The sequence below is a fragment of the Zalophus californianus genome, chromosome 12 (genome assembly GCF_009762305.2).
Source record: "Zalophus californianus isolate mZalCal1 chromosome 12, mZalCal1.pri.v2, whole genome shotgun sequence".
Lineage (NCBI taxonomy): Eukaryota > Metazoa > Chordata > Mammalia > Carnivora > Otariidae > Zalophus > Zalophus californianus.
In genome coordinates, this window is record NC_045606.1 from 17,123,418 (window position 1) to 17,148,608 (window position 25,191).

Consider the following 25,191-nt stretch of genomic DNA (forward strand, 5'->3'; position numbering starts at 1 on the left):
GTAACTGGGTGATGGACATTGAGGATACGGGATGTAATGAGCACTGGGTGTATAGGAGACTGATAAATCACTGACCTCTACCTCTGAAACCAATAATATGTTAATTGAATTTAAATGATTTTTAAAAAAGAATGCCATGGGTCATTCCTTGTTATAAATAAAACATTGCTTGAGAAAATTAGGAAAACTAGATCAGTATCTTCAAGATGCTTTAAAAAGGAAAAGGACTTGGCACTTAATGGGACATATTTCAATCAAATCCAGAGTCCCTTACTTCATGTCCCATGCCTCCCTTGCAGCATTTCTACACATTTTAAATGGCCTGGTAGTTTCTAACAGTAAGCCAAGCATGCTCACCCAACTTGTGTCGCAGACACTGTTTGTTACAATATAGGCAGCAAGCCCTAGTTCATAGTGATGTGCAGAACACACACACACACAACACCATATAAAACAAGAAGCACTTGTGTTAATAGAAGGTTCTTCCAGAATAATTTGTAGCTACACGGAGTGTATCCTTGAATGACACTTCAATGGAGAATCTTCCAAGAGTAAAGAATCTTGGTTTGTGATTGAATGATGACATCCGTATCTACAAGTCAAATGTGAGGTGTTTTAATTAGATGCTTCAACATGTAAATTCCCTAGTCACTCACACTCTTTGGTGAACCTACATGGCCAAGTTAGTCTGCAGCATACCGCAATTGTTTAGATCACATATGACTAATAGTTAAAATCTGTAAATCCCTATTGCCATAAAGTACTATACTCCCTTGTTGCATTAGGCCCCGGGGGGGGGGGCAGCTTTCACATGTACCCCCTGTCTGTCCTGCTTCTCACATAGTACAATATGCACCGTCCAAATCCCAAGACAGAAACAAGTGAAACAAAACAAAACCAAAAACAAAAAAAAAAACCCAAACTTCATTAAAAACATTTTATTATAAAAGTGTGCTTTATTATAAGGTAAATTTAAATATAACCAACAATACTGAAAATAATGTAACTGGCATTTACAGCCTTGGTCAGAGTTCTTTATTAAACAGGCATTTATTTGCTACTCCATGAATAGTTAATAATCAGCTTATGCAACAAGGTATCTTGAAAAAGAGAATGATGAGCCAGGAATCTGGGGGTTCTTTGTGGTTTTTTTCTTTTTTAACAGACCTGGCTTTTAAAATGAAATCTGAAATAGAAAACAAGTCATCTTCATGTCGTAAGCTCTCTTCCTACAAGAAAGTTTGCAAAATTGTTAAACAGTGTTCTAAAATGTGGTTAAGTTATACTTTACATAATTTTTATATGTACATTACTTGATGAACATTTTAACCATATTTTCATTATATATGTAAGACCATAAACATTCTCTAATAACATCACACTATAAGAGCCACAGAATATTTTTACCCAGGTTTGTATTTCTGTAAAACCTGTTTCCCAAAATGCAATGGGCTCATTTAAAAGTGAACAACTGGTTAGAACTAATCTCTCCAGACACTGGGGTCATGTGGGCCTAGAAATCATGTTAAGAATAATACTGCTTTGGTTAAATGTAATTCATCTTATGTGGCAGAATAATAAACATATTATCAATGAAAATCTGATATTCAGTTAAGTTCATCCTGCACTTTTGAGTCTACATTAACACAAATGGCAAGGCCTAATTGGATGGGGCAGAAATTCCTTTTATCTTTATATATGGTTTTGCTCATAAAAATTTATTTCTACCACCTTAAAGGAAACCCATGGGAGCAGATGTCTGCAAAGGATCATATTATGTACACCTAGTGAAGAACAGAGAAATATCCTGTGGGCATGTTGATAAGGACCCCAAAATATTTTTGGTATAGGAGAGGTCTTTTTTTTTTTTTTGCATATGTAAGATCTCTGACTTCTAGAAGACAAGTTTAAATAGCATTTAAAAAAACTATTTGTGACATTACATGTCGAACTCAAACTTTTTTTAAAGAGTACAGAGAACTACAAAATGGAAAAAGGAAGCAGATATATGCTTTATGAGGAAACTGTGTCAATGATCTCTCATCTAAAAAAGACTCTTCCCTATTATCATAATGACTACATTGCCTGTCCTTAAAACCACTGGAGTACGGAGGTTACTGACATTATGCCAAAGAAGTCAGAATGTACTTTATTGCAAAAATAGAAAAGGTTTGAAAATTGCATATGATGTGTTCTACCATTTTACCGTAGTCCAAGGCCAGCACATAACTTATCAAGCCAGAAAAACTTGAGAAAACAAAAATGGTTAAAACTGTACTTACTATATATAGTGAGTTGTAAAAAGAATGTGATGCAAGGCTGTCCAGCATGAGTCACTGCCAGGGTCCCTTTTCACGGGCACACTCACTAACACAGCAATCCGGGGAAGTCCAAATGAACACGTATCACCCACGGCAGCATCCTTTAATTATCTTCTTACACACAGATACTTTCAGTATATTACAATCATCTGAATAAATCTTTCACTCAAATCATAATTTTGTGGAGTACAAAGTCATCTCATCAGTATGTCAGTATTTTTTTGACCTACTCTTTAGAAAGTGATGGTAAAGCCTATTGAGTATTAAATCACTACTCTGTTTACGGATACATTGTAAATGTAAAAAAGGAAAAAAACCTGAAATCACAGAAAATGCTTGGCATCTACACAAACACATTCTCAGTGGACTAACCACTACTGTGTAATTTTGTCACTATGGGTCTTGTCCATACTTTTGCTTCATGCAGTGGGTTCAACAATATCCATGTTAGTTCCAAACAGAGCAACTAATTGTTCTTCATAGGTGGCAATGTTCCTTTTCATAATTTCCATGCAAGGTCCCAAAAGCCTTTCAAACGCCTGCACATCCATAGCTAAGAAAAGGGGAGAATAAAAGAAAAACAAATTTAACATTCTTTGCAAATCTGAAAAATTCCAAAGTCATTTACGATGCCCATTCTGCAGGTGCCAATAATGCAATGGTATTTTTAGATATTTATCAAATGCAAGAAAAGGGCGTAAGGATAAAAATGATCCATCTCAGAAAGTAAACAGCCAGCGTTCCCTTGATAATCTGATTGCGCAATGCTAGGTCAGGTGGGAGGCTCCTGGTCTATAGTAAGAAAAAAATGAAGGGCTGTTACGGCAAGGCCTTGGAATTTTAAAATAAATTAGTTTTGATGTCACCACTTCAATAATATGAACTCCTTAAAGGTGGCAAGGGATTTTTTCCTCTACTGTTTTCCCTTCTCAGGGTTTAAAATGCTGTGCTGTAAAGACCCAGGGTTACCTTTTGTAATGTTTACTCGTTTATCCTATTGCTAGTCAATTCAACATGGTGGCCAAAATGCTTTTGTCCACTTCTAAATATATGGGGTCTGTCACTTTCTCTGCCTGTCTCCTGCATTTTTAAGAACTCAATTTGTAATATACACGTGGAAAATAACACACTCTCTACCACAGAAATCCAAATTAAAAAAAAATGGTTTTTTTGCCTCTCAAATTTGCAAAGGTGCAAAAGACAATGTTCACAAGAATAGAGGCAGTGGACGTTCTCGTATTGCTGGTAGCATGTAAATTAGGACAGACCAAAGAGCTGGCAGTATACCTCGAACACCATAGAAAGAAAGCGTACTCCTGAGAACACTGCTAAGGAAAAATCCTATATATGGGAAAAGAGCACATGCACACAGACCCAAAACCTCTCCCCCACCCCCAAAATATGGAGCCCCAACCCCCAAAATATTTGCCAGTGGGAAATGACTGAATAACTTATAATGCGTATGTTTACCTCATATGTTACAATTTGATTAAATGATAAATAAAATGAGCAAGTGCCTACAAAGCTACAGTGAATGAAAAAAAAAAGCAGTTGACAAAACTTTAAAACAGAAAACCCATGCAAATAGAAAAAGATGAGAAGGAATTAGAACAGGATCACAGGGTAGTGGTGGTGGTGGTATGGGTGACTGAGTTTTTCCTACCCTTTTCTGTATTTCTCAGATTTTCTTTAATGTGAATAAGTTTGTTATAGAAAAAAATTAACGCGGTTTCACTCACTTCACCTTTACTCTTCCTCCTTCCTGTCTGTACTCAGGAAAATTACCTGTCAGTTTCTACCTACCTTCTCTTTCATCCACGTGTAACACTTGATTAATATCATACGTACTGAAAGCCTTTTAAAAAGCGACTTCTCTAAGAAGTGAATTCTGAAGATGCCTGCAGGTCTGAGAACACAGAGTGGCTAATTACTGCGGAATCAATTTTCTTACAGGGTCCTCTACATGGACTCCTCCTGGGTTTCACTTCTCACTATGCAAGCGGGTTCTTTCTCCTAGGTCAGGTGTCAGATGCACATAGAGGTGTTCCAGCTGAACGTGGCACTTGTGATGCTGCATCATTAACAGCTGGACAGCAAAGAAAACCGTCCTGCATTGGATGAACCCGACCCTCCTTTCCGTAGGACTAGGAGGAGGAAGCGTTCACACAGACCTTCAGGCTTTGCCCACAGACCTTGATGAATGCTATAAAAATACTGTTCTGGCTGGCTTTTCTTTGGGGAACACAAACTTTACTTGAGCGATGAGACCTAAAACTCCATACTCCGAATTCTTTACTAAAACAAGATGTTCTCTCACGCCCATACGGAAGAACAAAATAGGTATGAGAAAAAACGGGCTCCCACAAACGGATTCTACAATGCCATGAATCTTGACCTTGTTCTCATTTGTGGGGACCATAAAACTTGGGACCCAGTGCAATCATCGGTACAGCCCCATGAACACATGGAATGCAGGCATCCCAACTGCAAGCAGGAGAGGCACTGTGACTCCTACCTAAACATTTGACAGTCCCGATGGCGTGTGCGGAAGCTGCCCGAGGTTTGTTAGTGACCAGAGCCAGCTCTCCAAAGTACTGTCCCCGAGAACACCGAGCGATTTCCACGGCGCCATTCTCTTCCACTTCTGATTTACCCTGACAAGGTAAGGAAGGGTGTGAGCCTTGACTCCCCTCATGAAGACTCCGTTAACCTGAGGGTGAGCATCAGAAAGGAAGCCTGTTGCTCTATGGCTAACATGGATTTTTAAGGACTTGCCAACACTCACCTTCCTTTTCATAGTGATTTTCACTTCACCCGATTCTACGATGAAAAAAGAATCCGCCAAATCTCCCTGTAAGAAGGAAACAAAAACAGCGGGGGGCGGGGGGAATGCAGATTTCACTGACAGCAATCCTTTTTGCCTCTCGTAGCCCTGAGATCAACCCAGCTCCGTTGTACGGATGATCTGCCCGAAAAGCCAGGGCCCAGAGGAACACACTATCTCACCGTCTACACTGAGAGGCCGTGATCAACAATTCTAGAGTAAGGAGCTCATTTGTAAAATTACCTGAAATAATAAACTCTCTCCCGCGGCACTTCTTGCTAAACTAGCCAAGGAGATACAGCAAATATGGAGGTAAGAATTTGGCCCCAATTCCAGCCTGTATGACAATGTCCACAGTCAGAGATGGCAGGGCTGTGTCCCAGCACCTCCTGCTCCACCAGCCAATCCCGTGCTCCCCGAGAAGCGCTCAGATGCGCACCCTGTCTCATCCTCTGATAAGCATCAGCATGGTGGCCCGAAGAGGAGAAACTTGAGGAGAAAACCACCAGACCTATCAGGAGGCAATTCATGGGGGCCCTGACCGTGACATTTGTACTGATGCTCCACTCCACCTCGGGGCCTCAAAAAGGCTCCTGAAAGTGTTGCCATTTCTAACTACATCCCTGATTTCCCTTCTTTTTGTTTTCGGGTGAACTCTGCCTTGATTTCCAATGACACCTCCTGAATTAAATAGTGCAGTACGGATGACATCAAATACTGACTTTTCTGAGCCTCTCAAAGTGATTCTAGAGAAACTTGGGAATTTTAAAACTCTTTAGTACATACAATCCAAGGAACACAGTATCAGAATACATCACCAAAATGTGGAGTCTAGATTTATGTAACAGATATTTATAAATGCTTAAAAGACAATACCTAAAAATACTTTCAATAAACCCTAAGGTTAATACATATAATCTCCTTTCTCTTATTTTGTATCATAAAAGCTTCCTGTTAAATTTTCAAGTGTTTAAAATCATAATACGTCTGTTGACTGCTGTGTAATTGTCTTTTCAGATTTTATTTTTAAATAATCTCTATGCCCACTGTGGGGCTCGAACTCATAACCCCGAGATCAAGAGTCACGCGTTCTACCAACCAAGTGAGCCAGGCACCTGATAATTTTGTTTTCAAAGCGTGCTCTAAATGCACGTAGAAGTGACAACACCAGGGTCTGTGGGTTGTGCCAGTGTCGGATCGTAGGTATGATGGTGTATAATGCAATGACACCAGGGGTACCGGGAGAAAGTGGGAGAAGGGCATGGGACCTCTGTATGATCACTGCAATTTACCATGCATCTGTAATTATTTCAAAATAAAAGGCTAAAAAGAATCATGTCAAAAGTGCTCTGTGGTTGGTTATTTTTCAACTTCCATAGTAGAACCTCAGCCTTGTTCTCTAATTTGACTCCACTTCCTTCCAACCCCTGACTATAATCTGTGTGTGCACATGTGTGTACAGGAGAGAGAGACTTGTGATTTACTTGTGTGTCTGCCTTCTAACAATTATTCTTGCCTCAGGCTCACAGACCTTACATCTTATTCCACATATATCAAAAGAAAAGACAATACTTTTAGATTAAAATTATAATACAGCATAAATGTTGTGATACAAAAATCAGAGAACCTTAAAATCTGTTTAAATCATTCGCCCAGGGCTTAGAACTGTAACTAAGAAATATGGGCCCTATCATCCATCTGCTTTATCTGTGAACTCCGACTGTCTTCATAAATCCTACTTCTTGGCAGTTCTGTCGTAACCAAGGTGTGTATTCCTACCCGTTCCAACTGGGATCTCAGAGAAGCATCAGGGGTGAAACAGCACATCAGCCCCCATTGCGTGCCTGGAAGCTGATACAGTACACGGTACAGTGTGTTCCGTTCTTGATTAATTTTATCAGGGAGCAGCCCCAGGAAGCTGCCTCCTGAAAGGCAAAACTGCAGAACTCCCGGCGCAACTTCTGGGTCCATGTTATCTCAAGGAATGCACTCACCTGTTTTTTCTGATTGTCAATGACATCTTATTGTAGATACGTTTAAATTTCATGTCATGTACAAGTAGAAAATTATCCAGAAATCCATCTGATGATTTAATACATATTCATCAGGAGTTAATTATATAAATAAAAATATTCAAATAGCTTAATGGCTGTAAATCAAACCACTTTTAAGAGGTCATTTGGTAGAAGTAATATTCATTTAATCCACCACTACATGCTAATTACAGACACAAATGAAAAATTTATCAAGATCGGCCTCATGGAAGAACCTTTTGGAATATAACCCTAAGCTGAATTACCTAAAAAGCACTATACCTGAGCAATGATTTGTTCTCCATCGTTGTATACTTTGGTGCCTATCACATCCACCACTTTCAGGCGTTCAGAAACCTTCAGTGAAAAAAAGATATGATTAAACAGACTAAACTAAACAGACTAAACTTCTGTTTCAGAAGTTAAAAATTGGTAGCCTAGAGGCCAAATAAATAGAGCACATGGTTTTGTTTGTGTGTTGTATTAAGTGCCAGCATTTTAAAATAGATTTCCCTCAGGTGCACCTGAATTCTCAGCTTCTCATGAACAATCAGGAGCCTCAGCAACCCCCAGCCCACACAAATGGCACACAGCAACAACGGGCTGGGGTTCGGCGACCGCTCTGGCGCTGGCGCCGAGTCTAGCTGACACCCCACCCTGGCTTCCTCTGCTCCCTTACGTTACACCTGCCTAACTCTGAAGGCACGTGCATGTCCAGCCCCTGATCTTTCATGTTAAAAGAGATGCCGCGAGACACGATCAGCTGCCTCAGACGCGTTCTGTAACGTGGCCAAAACCTCCACCAGGCGTGTACCGACAACCCAACAGAGAGAAATTTCAGGAGATGAATCAGTGCTAATCCTGAGGCTTGTGGCCCAGACACAGGAAGGTGGGGAAGGCAGGGGAGGAGGAGAGCTGGGACACGCTAGGTTTGAGATGCCGGTTAGACCTGTGAGCGCAAATGTCCACCATGCAATTGGATAAATGCGTCTGCCATTTGACAGAGGGACCTGGCCTGGTAATGGCCATTTTAGGAGGCATCAATGTATAAGCAGTGTTTAAAGCCAGGGCATTTGACAAGTTCGCCAAGTGAGTAAGCATAGCCTGAAAACAAAAGAGACCCTGGAATGCCAGTCTGAAGAGGAAAGGAGCAGAGGGGTAAACAGCAAGGTTGACTGGGAAGGAAAAGACACGCCGTGTTTCGACAAGCTCTCCCTGTAAAGGTGTAACTAGTTACTGCCCACATTTCTATCATTACCTCAGTCTGCTTTTACATCTTTTAAGTTTTTACTTAAATCCCAGTCAGTTAACATACAGTATCATATTAGTTTTCAGGCAGACGATATAGGGATCCGTTACCTCCATACAACACCCGGTGCTCATCACACCAAGTCCCCCAGCCCTCCTTACTCCTCATCCCCTATTTCCCCACCCCCCACCCCCTCCCCTCCCCGTGACGATCAGTGTGTTCTCTAGAGTTGAGTCTGTTTCTTGCTTCGTCTCTCTTTACTTTCCCTCTGCTCATCTGTTTTGTTTCTTCAATTACGAGTGAAATCATAGGGTATTTGTCTTTCTCTGACTGACTTATTTCTCCCTTAGCATTATACTCTCCAGCTCCGTCTGTCATAAATGGCAAGATTTCATTCTCTCTTATGGTTGAGTAATATTCCATTGTGTGTATGTGTGTGTGTATATATATATATATGTATATACACCTCTTCTTCATCCATTCATCAGTTGACGGACATGTGGGCTATTGCCATAATTTGGTTGTGGTAAATAATGCTGCTATAAACATCGGGACATGTGTATCCCTTTGAATTACTATTTTTGTATTCTTTGGGTAAATATCCATGAAGTCTGCTTTTAGATAAAGACCACATATAAATCTGTTCTAGACACTCACAGGAGTCTATTACTTGTAAAACAAAGCAAAACAAAACATCTGCAGCTACAGGTAGTGAAAGAAATACCATGTTATACAAACACCATCATGTAATCTTTTCAAATAAAAATATTCAAAGAAACTTTCCTCCAGAACTAAATGTTCCAAACAGAACAACTTTTAAAGCAAAATAAAACAAAAGCATAAACATATACTTACTTCCAACGATTTAAGGAATGGCAGTGACTCGATAAAGCTTTCATACATTTTTCTCTTTTTGGCATTATTTTTTACAATTATTCTCCTGAAGGTTACCCTGTCCTAAAGGCAGAATAGCAGATACAAAGACAGTTAAGAGGTAGATTTTATTAGGAAAAAAAGTTTGAAGAGATAGTTTCATTTTAGTCCCAATAAGGAACAAACAATAACTGAAGATTTTGAAATAAAAGTTTAATGTTATTATACTTTTTTCAGGTTTTTTTTATTTCTTCAGGCATAAAATATAGACCCACATAAAATATTACTTTCATTTTTTTTTTAAAAAGGAAACTATTTCCTTTTATTCGGAAGAACTGGCCAACATGTAACTGGGATAAACCCACAAGGTGGTGCTATTGCACCATTAAGAAAGCACTAGCCCTGTCTTTGTTTTCCTCCAGCTTTATTAACATTTAACTGATCTATAACATTGTGTAAAAGTTTAAGGTATACAACGTTGCTTTGATACACTTACATATAAGGATTAGTTAATACTGGTATCACCTCACATAATTACCCTTTCTTTTTTGTAAGGAGAACATTTGAGACTCCCTTTGCAACTTTCAAGTGTACAATGTTAATGATAATTACCATGCTGTTCATTCAATCCCCAGAACTCATTCACCTTGTAACTGGAAGTTTCCACCCTCTGACCACCATCTCCCCATCTCTCCCACCCTCGGCCCCTGGAAGCCACCACTGCACTCCGTGTCTCTTGAGTTCGGGCTAACACAAGTTCTTTTACTGTGGATGACATCCCCAGGATATCCAAAATCAAGTCAGCGGACCATGACCAGCATTTTTTTAAACTGAGTTATTATGGACCTATAACATTATATTAGTTTCGGGTGTACAATATATTTGGCATTCATATATATTGAGAAATGATCACCACAATAAGTCTGGTTAACACTCATCACCATACATAGTTACAAATTCTTTTTTTCTAGTGGTGAGAACTTTTAAGATCTACGCTCTTAGCAACTTTCAAATATAGCATGAACTACAGTGGCCGTGGTGGACAGGACATCACAGGTCTTATTTATTTTATAACTAGAAGTTGGTACCTTTTGACCCCCTTCACCCATGACCAGCATTTTTGTAAAAAATAAAGAATGGAAAATCTCAGCATGCACACCTTTTAGTAAAGTGTTGTTTAGTTATTTATTTCAGTTATACACAAAGACACATAAATAAACACAGTAATATACTGGTAAATATACTGGTTGTGATCTTTCCAAATGGACATCTAAATGTGGGTTGCAGGAAAAAAAATGCATGAAAAACACTTGAATTTTTTAATCATAAAGCAATTATAATGAGCTCTTGAAAAACTTATGTACGCTAGGTTGTCACATCCACATTATGTCAGAGTTTTTTTTTAAAAAATGTGCATAGAGGAACTACAGCTTTCTTGAATATCAGAGTCAAATGCCAGTGTTTATCATTCTCAGGGTTCTCCAACATTCCTCTGTTTATACTACTTAACCTCAAAGATACAGAACTCAATTAGGAAACTCGGGAAAATTTTAAAGATAACAGCTCAAAAAATTGTTTTCCTACAAACTTTATTTTGAAAAAATCCCGGTAAGGTATTATTTATAATGGTTCTTAGTTAAGAGCCCCCAGAATTACATTGGTTTGTCATATACTGATCAACAATTACACCACTTTAATATCCAATAAAACTGCGATATGTTCATTAATTATTAAATTACTGTCCAACACAGTGAGGCTGAATTTAGCTGAACTGGCGGGATGGAGGAAAATGCCAGCGTGGATGTAAGTCTCTAGGAAAGCAAACATCCTGTTCCCCAATTTAGTTTATTACAATTTGACAAGGGCTGTAATTTGGAGTTGTAATCCTAATAACTTTTTTAAAAGAGAAAAATGCGCAAGATAATTAGTAAAATTATTGAAATAATTTCCAAGCTTGGGTCTGCATCAGAATCAGCTATAGCATTAAAAAAACTGTTCTCAGACCCCATACTTCAATGACTCGAACAATGTCTGCGTGTAGGGCTCACTAACCTATAGGTCATAAAAGCTCCCCAAGTGATTCTGATCTATAATCAGGTTTGGGCACCGGCTGCAACACCATTTTATGGACAGAGTTTATTGCAAAACAGAGACGACGAGAAATAGTTTAGTGATTAAAAATTAACCACAATGAGGTATTTGTCTTGGGAAAAACTGTTAGTGGCCCACCTCTTCACACCCACTGTGACATATAATTAAAATCCACAAAGTCCCATTTCAAATGTTTTCATCCTAGTCATTTCAATAATTGCCCTGAATCATCGGCAGGTTCACGCACATCAGTTAACCCTTAAGGCTAACAGTGACCAAGTACTATTTACAAAGTTAGACTAGTCTAACAAAGGACTTTTCTCTTGGGATCTGCTTATCTTTCTACCTGCATTTATATGACAGAGCTCCAATGTGCTGGACTTAAAAGAAAAACATCTTTTCTACTCGACTTTCCCTGGAAAGGGGACAGTTCAGTAAGTGGCTCTTAAAAAATATATTTGAAGGATTAAGTGATAGGTTAATTCTAATTTTTAAAAAGTTCCTGCACTTAGGCACATAACCCAAGGTGATGATCATCACAAACTGCCCACCTGAATAACATGCACAGATAAGTAAAAATCTCTGAAAATGCTAAATCCTTCTTGATGGCTTAAGTATCACACACACTGGGAAATGCTGGGCCTTGGTACCCAGTTTAAGGTTTCTGCCAGGGCTGCAAATTATGAGTACTCAGAGGGGCCAGCCTGCTACACGTGTGATCTTGTTCCAAGGATGTGCGGGAGGCGGCTTCCGGACCGCGCACCCCTCTGACCCTGGCTGGCAACCTCATTCGAATGACCGAACTTTCAGCGGATCCCTTCCTTAATGGAACAGGTCACAGAGGACTCTAGAAGGAGCCAACCACTCTGATAACTGGCAAACAGGTCCTATGGACCTAGCCCAGTCTGGTTTGGGGTTTCTACTTTGCTGGCTTTGGGTATTCAAATCTTTAACAGTCCTTAAAACACGCCAGACCACGACGGGTTTCTTCTCGTGTGAAACAATTTCAAATTTTCTTGTACAACTTAAAAGTGACTCATCACATTTTTACCACGGCAACAGTAACTGCCTGATTCTAACAAGAAGAAATGTGCAGTATGTATGGTTTCTCTGAGCAAAGGATTTTTATCAGCGGAACCGACTTCAGAGTTAAATGGCTGAGTCAACAGGGAGTAACGGGTTACTTATGTAAAGCTACATACGGTCCTTGGGAGCCGGACTGCAAACAGACATCCTATTCTCTCAATCTCTTCTCCTTCCACAAAAGGATTTTTGAGAGAACTAATCTAATAAATACATGTCAAAACTAGAGAGTGGGCCGTTTTCAACAATTTAAAAAGAAAATACAAGCACTGCAAACATGTCCTAAAATCAGCATTGCTTAAAGTGTGCTCTGGGCAGAACAGCACTGGGGTCTCCTGGGAGCTTATGAGAAATGCAAAATCATATGCCTCATTCCAGATCCAGTGAATCAGGATCTGCATTTTAACTATATTCCCAGGTAATCCGTAAGCACATCGGAGACCTCCTAGAATCAGCTACTCTGCATCCTGATATCACGTATGAAAAGAATCTCCCTTCCCACCTCACCTCAAACCAACTTTTAAGTCTTACAGAAATATCACCATTAACAAATTTATTTTAAAAGCCCAGGTCCCACCCCGGCAGGGTCTGATTAAATTGGTCTGTGGTGGAGCCTCAGCAAGAGGAATTTTTTTTAACATTTCCACCCCCCTCCCCCACCTTCAAGTAATTCTGATGTGTGTCCAGGTGAGAAACAGAGGCATCAGGTATTTTGATGCTACCCAGCTGCTTTTCGAGGCAAAGCTGTTACCACTTTAAAGCACACCAAGAGAACCTGTTTATGGAGGCTTCTCAAACTCTAGCTAGCATGCATCCGAGTCACGTGGTGGGTTTGCTCAAGCACAGATCACTGTGCCCCATCTCAAGAGCTTCTGATTCGGGGGACCCAAATCAGTAAGGGGGCGGGGCCAGAATTTGCATTTCCAGCAAAGTGCCCAGGTGACATAGGTTCTCCTGGTCCGGGGACCACACCTGGGGAAGCACAGATCATGTCATACCCCAGAAAGCTACCTGAAAAAACAGCGCTGGAGGCCTTGTTCATTTGTCTGGGTGGCTGGTTTTTAACGGTGGGTAAAAGAGGAGCATTTCGGATCTGAGTCTCTTTCCCAGGACCAGTAGGTTAAGCTCCTGACTTCACTGGGAAAGAACATGAAGATTTAACCCAGCGCCCAGAAGTGCAGCACCCAGTGGCTGCTTAATAAATACCCCAGTGACCAAGGAGGATCGCAAAGAAATCCACCTATTAGAACCAAAAGACTCTACCTGCCTGGCTTTCATCATAACAGTTTTCATAAATAACACTTGGGTGAAATAAATCTCTCACTCACCAAACCCCACAGAGCACCAGGAGAGGTAGCAGTGATTGTAGCTGCTCTGGGCGTATTGTACATTAAGGCCAGTTCACCGAAACTCCCGCGGTTATCGTAATTCCCCACACACCTTCCGACACCATCGCATTTCACATAGATATCAAATGTTCCTCTGTTGGACAGATGAAAAAGAAGAGATAAAAGTAACTCAAGTCAAATCTCATGACAATAGAACATCATTTCGGAGAAGAGCCGTGTGCGATGAAATCGCCTTTCCAGCTTCCCGTTCTCTGATGACAAGTAGTAAAAGGACGTTGATATGTGCCAGAGAAAACATCCGTGCCAGGCAAGCGGGAAGACACCATCAGCTAGACTGCAGTAGGGACCAGACATGTGCCTGCTGGGGGAAAATGAGACCAAACGATAAAAGTTTCTAATAAAATAAATGATAAAATGAGACTCCAACCGAACAGAATATGCACAGACATCCTTCTGAAGCAGCTGACTGCAATCATCTCTGAGTGTAAGAACAGTGAAGGATGTTTTAGTTTTTGTGTCTAAAGAGAACACGTATTACTCCTGAAATCAGAAGAAGATAACTTTTTTTTAAAAGAACAGAGCTCTAACAATTTGGTCAGCCCTACTATACAGCACTTACAAGGCTCTTGTATCATCTAAGGAAGGGGCCAGCAGAGCAAGGCCCCCGGACTGGCTGCCTGCTTTCATGAATAAAGTTTTACCAGAACACAAACACACAGGTTTGCCTGCACCTTCTTGATGGCTCATCTGTATGTACCACAGCAGCAGAGCCAAGCAGCTGAGACCACATGGCCTCAAAGCCTAAAGAGTTTACTGTGGCTCTTTACATCATCTGGGGCTTTACTGCAGACTGACCCCCAAGCTAGAGCAAAATGTAGTAGAAATTCAGACTGAATATCTGATCCTGGTCTTTTTGAAGGTCTTTTTATTTTGTGCTTATCTTTTATTTGGGTTCATGTTCTAGGCAAGCAGCCCTCCGTCTGCCTGGCGCTGTCCTACACATTTCACAGACCCTGTATCTACAGAACTACATTCTTCCTGCAGACGACACTCTTCCCATACACTGTGTTTTATCAGAGAACACGGCTTCAAGTCTTGCTGAAACACCTGGGAGCACAGACAGCAGAAATTCTTTGGCTTTATTCTGTTGGCTAAACCCCTAACAAAGACAAAAAAGGGAGAGCTTTTAAGATTAGGAAAGGATTATGAATGGTAAAGATAAAACAAAAGCAAAAAACAAGATACTACACAAACATTAACAAATAAGAGAATAAATGGCTTGATGTTCATGGATAGAAGGGCTTTTCAAGGATACCTTCTAGAATGGGTTTCATGACTATTTTTCAAGTACAGAATAATTCTTCTATTAACACTATTTACACTTTAGCACCAAAACCATTTTATACATTTTCTACTTTGAACAGAATAAAGTACACAACAAATGTGCTGATGAGAAGTAAAATGAGCCTCCAGTCCAGCTGCCAGCACATGGTCTTAAAGCCTGTACCACCTTCTCATACACATTTCTCTCCGATAACGTGAAGCGTGGGGCAGAGTGGAGCCACAGAAAGACCACGAACAGTGGCCAAGAGACCGGATGCCGAGCTGGCTGACCTTCACCGACTCCTGTCACTTCTGTGAGCCTGGGAGTTTTCATCTGTCAAGTGGCTGATTAGGATCTAAGTGAACCAGGAAATGTAATGGAGTTTTTAACCGTATTTCGGTTTGCCATATACCCTACAGTTAAATACAGTGTAACAGCTGAGTGAATTTCTGAGGTGTTTCACTGATGAAAGCTGTTAAGGATACAAAAATCAAGACTTTAATTTATACATGAAATAAATGGGTCTGTTCTAAAATCAGAGAGCTCACCCCAGCCCAGCACTCGACAATGGCTCTACAGGTCACCACGGCATTAAGACAAGGAAATGGAGGAGTCGGTGAGAGCCCTCCACGCGGAGAGCGTGCATGACTGCTGATATAGGAGAGATGCCAACCACAGAGCCAAGTCAAGAAATGAGGCTGTGCAGACAGATGGGGTGTGATTTTCCACAAGGCTATGAGCTGAGCACAACTCTACCCAGAGAAGCAAATGCAACCCAATGAATCCGGCCAGGCTGAGAGATGACCTGTGTGGCTCCCAAAACGGGAGGGGCAGTTCAGCATCACTTTACCAAAGTGAGGAAATATAGCCTCCGTTCAGACTGCTCCCCCAAGTACAGTTAGGGCTCTTACCTAATTACTGCTTAAAGCACGCTCTTCTTTGACAAAGTGAAGATGTTTTCTGAAATTACATTTTCAATATGAATGCCCACCTTCTCATTTAAATAAAATAATCTCTCTACGGTGTTTTAAAATAACTTCTCTATGTTTTTAATGCACAAGAATGCAAAAACAATTTCTGCAAAGAACATAAACTACCCTCTCTACCATGTGCATGTTTTACTTTATCGTTAATAAAAAAAGAACAGATTGAGTTATATGATTCAACACCCCAGATGCTGTGCTCTGCCTCCCTCCTAAGTGTAACAGGCATCCTCTCAAGCCAAAGTTAATAAGTGAAGCAGCTCACAGTAAATGACTGAGATTTATAGATTTAACTAACCCAAACCATCCATTCTTCTATAAACTAGGCCTCTTTTCATGATCTAATGTGGTTTCACCACACATATTCACAGCAGGCTTCCAGGGCATATTATGGAGTAACAAGAACAAAGAGGTAACAGCCACTATCGAATATTAAAGAGGTAACAGCAACTATCAAATATTAATTTGCCAGTTGTTATAAGAACCGCTGAGAATTTATACAGAAGGGTCATTACATTTCAGCAGTGGGGTTACGCAAAACTTACCTATCAATCACGTAGAAGTTGTCACCATCATCACCTTGATCAATTACATGCTCCCCTTCTTTGACCAGTTTTTCAAACATGGCATCTAACACTTGAGACATCTGCTCCTATTTTTTTAAAAAGAAAAGATACAATCCTTATGTTTGTCTACAATATCTTCCTTTAACTAACCGTAATTGGCTTTATATTTCTGTGAACCAGCTTGAAGAAACAGAAATATCATCACTGCCATTAAATCTTGTCAAAAAAAGAAAAAGTACACAGCACAGTTGTTCTCGCCACCTAACAAATGAGATGATTATGTATTTCCTTTCATCTTCAGTACCTGAAAGTAATTATAATTAGCTATTTCAGAATATTTCAGCACAATGATCACCACTGTAATATATTGAAAAACAAACCACCAAACACCATATACCTTACACATGAAATAGAACCTTGGCAACTAAAATGACCAGGTTCGTAAAGAACGACTGCAAATGCCTTTTAAAGACTGTTTTTAAAACTTCCCTGTGTTTAGTCATCACTAGAACTAAATACTTAGTGAATTCAAATTCTGGCTCCAATCTTGTTTGGTTTTAGCACCAAAAACAAAAACACATAACAGAAAAACAACATAGGCAAATCCAAAATTGACTATGGCAAATTTGTCATCACTGTTCTTTACCACTATAGTTCTCTTCAAGAAGCAACCATTTACCTCCGTAGGACAGATTTATTAACACTGAAGCCAGAAACGTCAAACCTGTCCTTCAACTACCTAAACTACATGAAATTTTTATTCTGCTCAAGGGTGGCTGACAAGGCTTAAGGATAAACTTCAGCTAGTGAGAATAAACTAGAAGGTGAAGAAATCTTTCCTCAGAACAACTACAGGAAAAATTCAAAGACCCTCAGACAAAAGGGCTGTTTCTCAAACTGGGTTTTGTGGAACCCAGGGACTTTGTGGAAGTGCTTCAGTGATTGATTCTGTAAACCATTGATTTAACTGCCTCCTCAAAGTGTTATCTGAGCCATTAAATATTGAAACTAATGGAAACCAAGGTGCTCAGATAAATTATATATAGTTTTTTCGTGAGGTTAAATTTCTCATAAAATTAACTATGGTTAAGTGAACAATTCAGTGGCCAAAAAGTTGTGCAACCACCACTTCTTAGTTTCCAAACATTTGCATTGCCCCAAAAAGAAGCCCTATGCCCACTAAGCAGTCACTTCGCTATTCTCCCCTCACTGGCCCCTGGCAACACCTACCTGTTTTCTATCTCTATGGATTCCCCTAATCTGGATATTTCCTACAATGCAATCATACAACGTGTCCTGTTGCTTCTGCCTTATTTCACTCAGCATAAGGTTTTCGAGGTTCATCCTTGTTCTGGATATATCCTACTTTATTCCTCTTTTACGGATGAATAATATTCCACTGTAAATATACCACATTTTGTTTATCCATTCATCTGTCAATGGACACTTGGATTGTTTTGCTTTTGGCTACTGTGAATAGTGGGGCTACTGAACATTCATATTCAAGTATTTGTTTGAATATTTATGTCAATTCTTCTGGCTTATACCAAGGAGTGGAACTACTAAGTCATATGGTAATTCTAGAACTTTTTGAGCAACTGCCAAGCTGTTTCCACAGTGCCTAAACCATTTTCTTTCCCACGAGCAAAGTACTAGGGTTTCAATTTCTCCACATCCTCGCCAGCACTTGTTATTTTCCCTTCTTAAAAAAAAAATTATACCCACCCTGGTAGTGCTGGGCTGGTATTTCATTGTGGTTTCGGGATTGGCATCTCCCTAATGACTAGCTATGTTGAGAATATTTGCATGTGTTTATTGGTCATTTATATATCTTTTTTGGAGAAATGTCTATTCAAGTATTTTGCCTAATTTTAAGTCGGGTTATTTTGTTATTGAGTTATAAGAGTTCTTTTTACATTTTTGGATATTTGGCCATTATATATATATGATTTGCAACTATTTTCTCTCATTCGGTAGAATGTCTTTCACTTTTTTCAATAATGTCCTTTGATGCACAAATTTTTTTATTTTTTATGAAGTCCAATTTCTTTCTTTTCATATTCTTGTCTTTGGAGTCCACCTAAGAATCCACTGCTAAATAAATTCAAGGTCATGAAGATTTACCCTTGTGTTTTCTTCTAAGAGTTTTTATAGTTTGGGAGTTTACATTTAGGTCTTGGATCCATTTTCAGTTAATTTTTGTGTACAGCGTAAACCACAGCTTGGTTTCTGTGTGTGTGGGATATCCAGTTGTCCCAGCACCATTTGTTGAAGGGACTATTCTTTCACCATTGAATGGTCTTGGCACGCTCATCAAAAATCAAATGGATATCAAATCAAATGTATAAATCAAATGTATAGGTTTGTTTCTAGAGCTCAATTTTATTCCACTATTCTATGTGTCTACCCAGGCCAGTAACACATTGTTTTTATTCCTGGAGCTCTGCAGTATAGGTTTTTTTTTTTTTTTTTTAAGATTTATTTATTTTAGAGAGAAAGGGGGAGAGGGGCAGAGGGAGAGAATCTCAAGCAGACTCCCTGTTGAGCATGGGGCTCGATCTCACAACCCTGAAATCATGACCTGAGCTAAAACCAAGAGTGGTATGCTTAAGTGTCTGAGCCACCCAGGTGCCCCTGTAGCAAAAGTTTTAAAATTGGCAAGTGTGAGTCCTCCAACTTTGCTCTTCTTTTGCAATATTATTTTGATGATGTGGGCCCTCCTTGGTTATATATACGAATTTAATAAATGATACAACAGCAAAATGTTAATGCGTTTTCCTGGTTTAGCTTTATAATACATAAATGTTACCAATTTAAACTTTTATAAAATCAAAAATCATACTGACACAAATAATTTTTGTAAAGCTTTTTTATTTTTTATTTGACAGAGAGAGAGAACACAAGCACAGGGAGCGGCAGGCGGAGGGAGAAGCAGGCTCCCTGCTCAGCAGGGAGCCCGATGTGGGGCTCAATCCCAGGACCCTGGGACCATGACCTGAGCTGAAAGCAGATGCTTAACCAACTGAGCCACCCAGGCACCTCCCAGACACAATTTTTATTTTTTTATTTATTTTTTAAAGATTTTTATTTATTTATTTGACAGAGAGAGATAGAGCAGGAACACAAGCAGGGGGAGTGGGAGAGGGAGAAGCAGGCTCCCCGCTCAGTAGGGAGCCCGATGCGGGCCTTGATCCCAGGACCCTGGGATCATGACCTGAGCTGAAGGCAGGCGCTTAACGACTGAGCCACCCAGGCGCCCACAAATAATTTTTAAAAAGAATACAGAACCTCTACAAATACAGATATATTGCTAAGTAAAAAGAAGAACGGGGCAGGACACCATGGAGAGTTTGCTGCCACTGAAATTTAAAAAAAAACAACATACTGCTCTGTACAAAGCATAACCCTGGAAAAATACCCATGAGAATGCTCAAAACACGTGGCTCCTGAGAAGCTGGGGTGTGAGGGAGATTTTCTCTCCCCGACTACTCTTTAGTTTTTTTTGGATTTTTATAAATTGTGTATGCAAACAGACTTAGAACTTTTAATTAAAAAACCCGAGCTCTCCATTTGAACAGAGAATATACTACTGCATCTTCCCGTGAGCTAAGCAAAGCTTTTGGAGGAACATGGGGGTGGGTCCTGCAGGAAGGGGTTTTCATCCCCTCCCTCAGTCCCTGTGTGAGCTCTGACACCTACTTGTGAAACAGGAGCCCCTGCAAAAGATGAAGCCAGTGTGGCAGTGCTGTCTGGATGTGTGGCTAATTGGCCCCATGGGGACCATTTTATCCAAATGAGTTCATCAACCAGGCAGCATATGGTCATCCATCAAAATTATGAAGTTTGATTAAATGTTTTACTAATATTTTGTTGCACTTACTATTTATATTCCAACTCTTTTAGTCCAGATGGAGAGAGAATATCAGCTTTATTGATTAGCTCTTTCTCTAAATGTCAAATGGAGAAAAAAAATGAAATACACTGCTCTAGAAAATTTTTTGGTTGTCTTGGTATTTAGCTGCATTTTAAAACATGATAAAGCTTAGGAATTCACACATAATATACAAAAAAAGTATTTCCTGGTAAAATACAGAACAATCATTTCTTCTAGAACTTCTCACTGTGACAGGTGTCTATTCTAATCAATCAAAATGCAATTTCCCCATAATTATGCACAGAGTGAAAAGAACTTAGGAAATATTTAATATGCAGAGGCTTATCCCAGTGACTGACAACTACAGTAGGAAATCTACATCTTATTCTACAGAAAGCAAATTAGAGCTCGATGAAAGGTCTCTAACTTCAAAAATAACAATTTACTCTCCATTAATGAAAGAACCTATCATGGAGCATAGGAAAGTTATTTCAGTTTGCCTCAAATTAGAAATATTTCAGAAGAAAAATGGCCTACTGAGTCGAGCATTAAAATATTCATGAAAAGGATATCTTCAAAGAGATTAATAATTATAAATGCTGTGCTCAAACATAGGAATATACAGCCCTCCCAGGAAAAATTTCAGAGGCCTAGGAGGTGCCAGATTTCCAAGTTTACCAACGACTTCAGGGAATTCAGATGGGATAGTACGTAAAAGGCCAAGATCATTCTTCTTCCTAGTTAGTATTTACTGCTTCCTTCCTCCTCCCAATCTTCCCGTTTCAGAAAAAGGTACCAGCTCGTGTTCATTCCAGCAAGACAGTGGGAGTCATCCTAGACCCTTTCCAACAGGTCACAAATCGTTCGGTCCCTAAAAAGTGCCAACTTCTGCTAATCTTGAATATTTTATGAAACCGTCCCCTTGTCCTCTTCCCTAAGCCCATTTCCCGCCTTTCTACCTTCCATCCTGCCACTGCAGTGACCTCAGACACATTTGATTGTTCATTTCTCTGCTTAAGATGTTTCGATGGTGACTTCCCCCTGCCTCCAGTACGTGGCCGACACTACAGGGCGCATTCTAGAAGGGTCCCTGATGACACAGCACACCCGTATCTGAGCTCTCGCCACCAGTGTCCGCTGGTGCAGGCTCCCGTGGAACCACTCTCCTTCCTACTCACTCTCTGCAGCTCAGCTCGCGTGGCCTCCCCAGCTCCCTGAATCCCCAGGTGGGGCCGAGAGACCCTCTCCTCAGTGTCCTGATTCCATCACAGCATGGATCATGTTGTACGAAACTGCTTTTGAATCCCTCATCAAATTATAAATTCCAAGAAGACAAGAGCCATGTCTGAGTATTTCTGCGGCGTCCCTAAAAAGGCTTTACATGGACTTCGGAGCACAGTGAGCAGTCTGGGCATCAAAGTGAAAGGAGCTGTTGTATAAGCAGGTTATTGGAGTTGAATATGTAATTCACTTTAAATGCATCCGGGTATTGTAAAAAAAAAATATGTATCGTGAAACACTAGAAGACTGTTTAAAACATGAGCTTAACCTAAAATCTTCAATCTGCCATGTTTGGGGAGGTTTTTATTTATTCTAGGTAGTAATCTGTTGACAAAAATAAAGTTTTACTCATCTATATTTTGCATCATTTCCAGAAATGTAGGGAAATAAATCAAGATAGCTTGAGCTCACATTTTTAAAAAAAACATCTTTTGGAAACAACTATGTAAATATATTTGCTTCTTCCCTATAAAATACTCAATAATGACAATTCATGAATTTGCTAACTTCGTGAACTGGCTTCTTCTCCCCCGCCGCCCCAAGAACTGGCTTTTAAAATACATATATTGAAGACCTTCAACATAGCAGCAAAAAAAGGCTAAAAAAATTTACTATTTGGGGTGCCTGGGTGGCTCAGTTGGTTAAGCATCTGCCTTCAGCTCAGATCATGATATCAGGGTCCAGGGACCGAGTCCCGCTTGGGGTTTCTTGCTCAGCGGGGAGCCTGCTTCTTCCTCTGCCCCTCCCCCTGCTTAGGCTCTTGCTCTCCCTCTGTCTCTGAAATAAATAAATAAAATCTTTAAAAAAAATAAATAAGGGGAGCCTGGGTGGCTCAGTCGTTAAGCATCTGCCTTTAAGTGTCTGCCTTCAGCTTGGGTCATGATCCCAGCTTCCTGGGATCAAGCCCCACATCAGGCTCCCTGCTCGGGAAGCCTGCTTCTCCCTCTCCCACTCCCCCTGCTTGTGTTCCCTCTCTCACTCTCTCTCTCTCTCTCTGTCAAATAAATAAATAAAATTTTTAAAAGAAAATTTACTGTTTATAAAAATCACCACTTTAATTAGGTAAAGCTGTTCCTGGCCAGAATATACTAGTGAAAGCTTTTTAAAAATTATTTTAAATGCATCCAAAATTTTCACAGTGCTTTTAAAAGAGTTAAAGGTGAAATGGCAAGAAAGGAGGAGACAGAACAGGCAGCAGCATCTCCGGAAAACACGCCTGGCAGCCATCCGACGCCCGTCTATTTATCACTGGGCACAGGGGCACCGGAGAGCACCACACAGTCACTGCTGGAGCACTGAAATATGGCTTCGATTCAACAGGAAAGTATGCACACAGAGGAACACGCGGTAGTCACCCAAATCCAGAGCTGGAGCACTTCGCGGCCGGCGCTCATCCTCGCTACAGGAAGCGTGGCGGGGGGCCAGGACCCCGGCCTCACCTGAGAGCCGGTGAGAAATGCAGACTCTCAGGCTCCACCACACATCTACTGAACCAGACTCTGCCTTCTGAACAAGATCCTCTGGTGACAGACAGACACAGGAAAGTAAGAGAAGCCCTGCTTCTGGTGAGCTCTGAAACTCTCCCAAGTAAAGTTCTAGTCGAAAAATAGAGAAATCTCCTTAGCTGAAGCCTACCCCTAAGGGTAAAACTGAGCATTAATTTTACAGCTGTCCTCTCTGTGTATCTGGAGGAAAGAGTTAAATACTAAATTAGTTTAATTCCAATACCACACACACACAAAGTTGTAGCTTTCCACTAATCATTATTTGGACTCCTATTGGTGGAAGATGATTAGAGATCACATAGTTTTAGTGTCCTTTAATGTCACAGAGTCATTATCATTCTAGATAAATGAGATGAGGGATTATGTGGAAGCCCATCAAAATTTTACAAATTCCCTTTAGTCACTTATTCTAGCATTTAATACAAGAAAATATTTCCATTCCTAAATTTTCTATCTTAATTCCATTTCTTTTTTTTTTTTTTTTGGAGGGATGGGGAGAGAGAGAGAGGGACCGAGAGAGAGAGAATCTTAAGCGGGCTCCATGCCCAGTGTAGATCCCAATGCAGGGCTTGATCTCACAACCCTGAGATCATGACTTGAGCTGGAATCAGGAGTAAGATGCTTAACTGACTGAGCCACCCAGGCACCCCTTAATTTCATTTCTTAATCTTCCATTATTAGAGCAAACAACCAACAACCCCATTCTTTAGAGCTCAGTTTTACAAACTCAGTAAGAATTCTAGAGGACCTGGGTCAAACTGGACAAAATTATATACGTGTGGTCCTAAAACAACATCTCCAAAGTCACAAAATGTAATCCGTGTTCCCGGAGGACATGACAGAAACATATGCGGTATTAGAAACAAAAGATCTTTAAAAAATGTTTCAGGGTGTCCTATGACCCAGTGTAGAACACTCAATACAATACAGTACCTTCCTCTTTATAAAAATGACTTTAAGAAGACCTCATCTTAAAAAGAGTAGGTCTTAATGTTCTAGGGCATCAATCTGAAAACTAGAAGATGCTGCGTTTGACCAAAAAAAAGTTGAGATAAGAGGCGTCTGGGTGGCTCAGTTGTTAAACGTCTGCCTTCAGCTCAGGTCATGGTCCCAAGGGTCCTGGGATAAAGCCCCACATCGAGCTCCTTGCTCAGCGGGAAGCCTGCCTCTCCCTCTGCCCCTCCCCCTGCTCGTGTGCTCGTGTGCCGCTCTCGCTAATAAATACATTAAAAAAAAAAAACTCAAAACATTAAAAAAAAAGTTGAGGTAAGCTACAGGAGTTGACTCAGTTTCCACATTTGGGTCATGGCAGCAGGATCATGGCAACCCAAATGATCACATAGCAATAAAGAAGCATAATGTGAGATGAAGGAAGAGAACATTTAGGTCCAAGCACAGGACAAAATGTGAATCACATGCTCACAAGACAGGGGTTTCTAGAAAAAATACAAACCAGAACCAAAGAACAGAGATTTCAAAATCCTTACAAAGAAAAAAATCCCTCTACCTTTAAAACGAAGTAAAATGTTGCTTTTAAAATACATATAATACAAAAGTTAGCCACTAAAATATCATTACTATCACTAGTCGGTGAGAGAGGCAATCCACCGTGGGCCCCGCGCCGCCCTGCATGCTCCTGCTGGGTGTACAAAGAATGCAAGGTCCAACCCTCTCTTCATCTGGGCCATTTCTCAGGGCTACACTTGTAAAGTAACCTGGAGGGATGAGATAATGTCTTCCGTGGACAAGGGGCAGGCAGGCCTGTGCGCTCATGGCTTCAAGGACACTGCACCTCCCAAGCTTAGTGTTGCTCTCCTGGAACACAAACTACCACG

The 25,191-nt window shown here is 40.3% G+C and overlaps 1 protein-coding gene across 3 annotated transcripts in view; it reads right to left on the reverse strand.

Annotated features, from left to right (window-relative positions):
* Positions 1-934: 934 nt before the first annotated feature.
* PRKAR2B (protein kinase cAMP-dependent type II regulatory subunit beta) overlaps positions 935-25,191 on the reverse strand; it is a 90,988-nt gene continuing 66,731 nt past the window's right edge. Inside the window, exons 5-12 of one of the 3 annotated variants that reach the window (XR_003516328.2) lie at positions 16,676-16,782; positions 13,803-13,956; positions 9,283-9,384; positions 7,461-7,535; positions 5,107-5,172; positions 4,837-4,975; positions 2,283-2,874; positions 935-1,186 (exon numbers count right to left, since the gene is read on the reverse strand). Coding sequence is in view for 1 of the 3 variants with exons in the window: in XM_027573009.2 (XP_027428810.1) it covers positions 2,741-2,874; positions 4,837-4,975; positions 5,107-5,172; positions 7,461-7,535; positions 9,283-9,384; positions 13,803-13,956; positions 16,676-16,782 (777 nt within the window). In the remaining 2 variants the exon portion in view is untranslated. Of the gene's footprint in view, positions 2,875-4,836; positions 4,976-5,106; positions 5,173-7,460; positions 7,536-9,282; positions 9,385-13,802; positions 13,957-16,675; positions 16,783-25,191 lie in introns of all 3 variants that reach the window. The other 2 variants (XR_003516327.2, XM_027573009.2) reach the window with 2 other exon arrangements.